General features: G+C 39.0%; 1 protein-coding gene across 1 annotated transcript; it reads left to right on the top strand.

Annotated features, from left to right (window-relative positions):
• Window positions 1–572: 572 nt before the first annotated feature.
• Window positions 573–2814, top strand: LOC109222550 (protein WEAK CHLOROPLAST MOVEMENT UNDER BLUE LIGHT 1-like). Its single transcript, XM_019386897.1, has 3 exons — window positions 573–591; window positions 985–1742; window positions 1816–2814. The coding sequence occupies exons 1-3, from the start codon at window positions 573–575 to the stop codon at window positions 2812–2814; spliced, it is 1776 nt and encodes a 591-aa protein (XP_019242442.1).
• The last annotated feature ends 2199 nt before the right edge of the window (window positions 2815–5013 follow it).

Raw genomic sequence — 5013 nt, 5'->3', positions numbered from 1 at the left:
CGGTTCTTCTGGCTCTTCTTCTAGGAGTTCTATTCTGAAAACTCCTTCTTCTAAAGGTAAAGAAATTTCTGATTCTTCTAGGGAACCTTTAGTTGATGAAATCGTACCAAATGATTTGTCTTTTGTAAGTGATAGACAATCTCTTCAAAAGCAAGTTGCTAGTTTAGAAAAAACTGATACTTATCCTACATTAGTGACCGAACTTACAATCCCTACCATCAGAGGAGACTGTAACTGGAAAAATAGTCTTCGAATGTCAATTCCTTCCATAAATCAAAGAATTTCTTCTTTTAGGATCGGGTACTCTTTTGTTTATACTTACCCTTTTACTTTGGGTTTTAATCCCCCAATTGACCCAGTCATCCTCGATTTTTGTCGTTTCTTTAATATTTGTTTGGCCCAAGTTGGCCCTTTAGTATGGAGAGCAGTGGCTTGTTTGAGATATCTTTCTACCAAAGCCACTGTTGATTTCACCTTTTCTCACCTTATCCATTTATACCATCCTAATTTAATACGTCATGGAGTGTTTACCTTAACCGCGAGAAGCAAGAAGGTTTTGGTGAGCACAGAAGATGACAATGATCGTGGATGGTACGCCCGTTACGTTGCTGTGCGTACGGTGGATTTACTTGGTGAAACAAATATTCCCTTTCCTGAGAAGTGGAATTTTGCACGTAAGTTTTTTTTTTTTTTTTTTTTAAACCGTATCTGTTTTTGAGAATTTCGATTCTTTTTCTGACTTCGTCTCTTTTTGGTTTTTTGTAGCAATCATGGGAGATGTGGAACCTGTTCCCAACTTTCGTGGTTGGGTAGATTCAATTTTGAAGATTGCTCCTAAGGACCAAAGAACTTGGAAATCAATCTCTGCTTTACATGGCTGGAGAGTTAAAACGCATGGTATCGTTTTTTTTTTTACACACTTTTCTTTTTGCACATTAAGTTTTTTTTTCTTTATTGTTGATTATGTATCCTTTTTTTAATCAGGATTTGGTAACAAAGGAATGACAGCTGATGTTGCTAAGGCCATCCGCATGTCTGGTAATGCTGCACTTGACTTGGACAAGGCTCGAACCTTACTTCAAAAAAGGAAAACTCTAGGAGAAGGTTCCAAGAATGAAGATGAGGAAGGTACCTTGTTAATAGCTAGGCCACGAATTAGGAGACGAGTCATTAACGATGATACTCCTGCTCAAACTTCGACCACCGAGCCTGTTTTGATTCCTTCAGATGAGGATACCGTGCCAAGAGACACAAATGAATCAACTCAGCATCTCTTTACTAGTGGTTTTGAGAGTGACGGATTCGGACCTGTTTTTGATGAAGTTCCTCTTTCTTCATTCGCACCTACTTCATCCATTCCTTTGCCAACTGTATGTGTTTCCTTGTCAGCATTGACCACTTCTGTTCTTTCACCAGTCTTGTCTATTCCTACCTCCATTCCTATGCTTACTTCTACCATTCCTGCTTCAACTCCCACGACTCCTGCGGTGTTCACCTTTTCTACTACTCCCCCTTCCGCTGTTCCATCTTCATCCATCCCACATGTAGAAGCAAGTTCTAGCAACAGAAGCATGACTATGAGAAGTGTCACACTCGAAATCCCTGCTAATCAAAGCCTTTTAAGAAAATCTGGGAGAGCTGACACTTGGCTCGAACCTCTTATTGGAGAAATCGAAAAGAATAAGATGCAAAGCCATAGTTGTTACACTTTGATGAATGACATAGTTCATTCAACTTTGAAGGTAATTTTCTTAACTTTGAATGCTTTCCTTCTTTTTCTTTTTAAGTTCTCACTTCTATGCTTTATAACCGTAGGCTAATCTTATTGGAACTGAGCTGATGGGACGAGTCTCTACATTGGAGAAAAAGGAGCGAGAGTCTACAAAGGCTCTATCTGAAGCTAGGAAAATAGCTGAAGATGCCTTATTTGAAGCAGCAAACTGGAAAGAACAATTTGAGAGTGCCCAAGTGACTATAGAGGAATTGCAAGAGAACAAGGCTCACTTGGAGCAACAAAATCGTGGCTTAACTTCTGAGTTGGGAATTATGAATGCTTCTTGGGGTCAGAGTAAAAGGGATAAAGAACTTCTGGAATGCTCTCTATCTAAAGCCAATGAGGAGATTAAAGAACTTAAGGCACTCATGGAGAAGAAAGAAGAATACGCAAGGGAGTTAGCTCAAAACTTAACTCATGCTCAAAATGACTTAAGGATTTCTTCTGACAAAATTCGTGCCTTGGAAAGTTCCCATGCCTCTCTTGAAGCTTCCTTAGATTCTCACTTAGCCGAGCACCAAATAATGAAAAATGACCTTGCTAAGTGGGAAGAAGAATATAAGGCTTTGGAGAAGGAATATAATGCCCTTGAAGAAAATTTCAACATAGACGTGAGTTGGGCTTTTCTAAATTCTCGACGTGATGCTTTGATGGAGGCTACACAAGAAAACTTTGACTTGCAATCTGAGTTGGCCAAAGTCATAGACACTATCGAAAAAGGTCAACAACCTGCTGATACTCCTTCTCCGGCACTTGGAAATATTGACACCCCCTCTCCAGCACTAGAGGCTCCTGGAACAGAAGAGTGTTTGAACTCCGAAGCAGTCACTGAAGTACTTGAAGTTATAACTCCAGCTTCCGAAGTTGAAACTTCTATGACACAGTCTATGGAAATTAATGTTCCTGTGACTGTTACTTCCCACGTTGATGTTATCTCTCCAAGCTCACCTGAAATCGCTTCTATTGCTGTTTCGTCAGAAGTTGTAACCGCACCTGTTATTGCTTCAGAAAGTGATGTTACAACTTTTAATGATTGTTAATGTTATCCCTTGGCAATTTTGAAGGGATCTTTTGGTGAAGTCCCCAGTTACCATAATGGGGCACTTGTAAGATAAATATTTTGGTGACTAAGTTTTTCCTCAGTCTTTTTATGTTAAGAAGTTTTGTGAGTACTTCTTTATATTCTATTCTTGCCTTCTTACTTATTTAGGACTTATGGAATAGCTTAGCACTTTTATCCTTTGAAAATGCTTTATGATTCTTCTCATGGAATATCAATATGAGGTTTATAAAAGAGGGCCCTTTTACTTTATAGACACTTAATGAAGAAGACGTCTCAACTTCATAATGGTGTTATAATACGATGAAAGAAATAGGAATACACATGTTTTGTATGCTACAACTTCGACAAGTTTTTATTTATGAACTTGAACAAGCATTTACATGTATTAAAGTACATCTATAACTTTCTCGCAACTGTTTTCCTTGTAACAGATTTATATAAAAGAAGAACAATAGACACGAGGTTTTTCTTTATAACCTGTTTTAGTACATAGTGCCGACCCCATCCTTAGGAAGGGTTTAAGAGGCGACTTTATTGCTCCCATGGTAAAAAATACTATGATGTATGCTTATGCTTGGATTACATAAACTCTGCTCGACACTTGTCTCTTGATTTGCGCACCTATTTTTCGTACGTATCCGTTCTGTGTTTATTGTATAGCCCCCAAGTGTTTGAGCTGTGAAATATGAAGCCTCAAGCACTTGTTTTTTTTTCTCTTAACTTGGTCCTTTTCCTGAAACAGAAACTCGGAGGTTCGATTAGAGATGAAGACTACCTAACCCGTGTATTTTTCCATCAGATTAATTGTAACCCTGGGCTGGGAATTTAAGAATATTCCCTTTTGCCATACAGGTCGTGACTCATCATTTGGCACGAGTTAGGGTTTTTGCCTAGCATCTAAAATCGTTAGTAAAATTGTTAATAATTAAAAAATATTTAACATAGAGATACCTGACCATGGATACTTTTCTCAAAAATAGTATCTTTTTAGATGGACAGCATTCCAATGTGAGGGTAATAGCTTGCCATCCATTGTCTCCAACTCGTATGCTCCTTTTCCGGCAATGTTACGAACTCTGTAAGGTCCTTCCCATGTTGGACTCAGCTTTCCTGAATTAGCAGTACGTGTAGATTGGAACACCTTTTTAAGCACGAAGTCCCCAATTTTGAAGAATCTGAGGCGTGCTTTCCTGTTATAGTATCGTTCCATTACTTGCTTTTGTGCCACCATTCTTATTAGTGCAGTTTCTCTTCTTCCTTCTAACAAATCAAGATTCACCCGCATCTCTACATCATTTGATTCCTCCGATGCTTGAACGTACCGTGTGCTTGGTTCTCCTATCTCTACTGGAATCAAAGCCTCCGCACCATAAACCATTGAAAATGGGGTTTCTCCCGTGCTTGTTTTTGGCGTTGTACGATAAGCCCATAATACTCCAGGTAATATTTCAGGCCAATCACCTTTAGAATCTTGCAATCTTTTCTTCAAGTTGTTAATGATAATCTTATTCGTGGACTCAGCTTGTCCATTTCCCACTGGATGATATGGTGTAGATGTTATTCTTTTAATCTGCCAACTTTCGAAAAATTCTGTGATTTGGATCCCTATGAATTGTGGTCCATTATCACAAACGATTTCCCTTGGTACTCCAAAACGACATATTATGTTTCTCCAAATGAAGTCTTTAACTTCTTTCTCCCGCACCTGTTTAAAAGCTCCTGCTTCTACCCATTTAGTGAAGTAATCTGTAAGCACAAGTAGAAATTTTACCTGACCTTTTGCTAGTGGTAAAGGACCTACAATATCCATTCCCCATTTCATAAAGGGCTACGGGGCAATGACAGGATGGAGTAACTCAGCTGGTCTATGTATATTATTGCCGTATCTTTGACATTTATCACATTTAGACACGAAATCATTAGCTTCTTCTTCCATCTTGGGCCAATAATATCCTGCTCGAATCAATGTTTTCACCAGGGACCTCCCACCAGCGTGACTTCCGCAATGTCCTTCATGTACTTCCCTCATCACATATTCTGTTTGAGAAGGTCCGAGACACCTTGCTAACGGGCCACCAAACATCTTTCGATAAAGATTCCCTTGATGTAAATAATAACGGGCAGCTTTTTTGCGAAGTGCATGTGCTTTTGCTTTGTCGATAGGTACGGTACCATG

This window comes from Nicotiana attenuata, unplaced genomic scaffold (genome assembly GCF_001879085.1).
Source record: "Nicotiana attenuata strain UT unplaced genomic scaffold, NIATTr2, whole genome shotgun sequence".
Lineage (NCBI taxonomy): Eukaryota > Viridiplantae > Streptophyta > Magnoliopsida > Solanales > Solanaceae > Nicotiana > Nicotiana attenuata.
This window is presented reverse-complemented; position numbering and strand designations above follow the sequence as displayed.

What these genes read in the sequence shown, in the direction of transcription:
- LOC109222550 (XM_019386897.1), top strand. An exon ending in TAGTTCATTCAACTTTGAAG is followed by an intron (nt 1,743 to 1,815) that starts GTAATTTTCTTA and finishes TTATAACCGTAG; the next exon opens with GCTAATCTTATTGGAACTGA.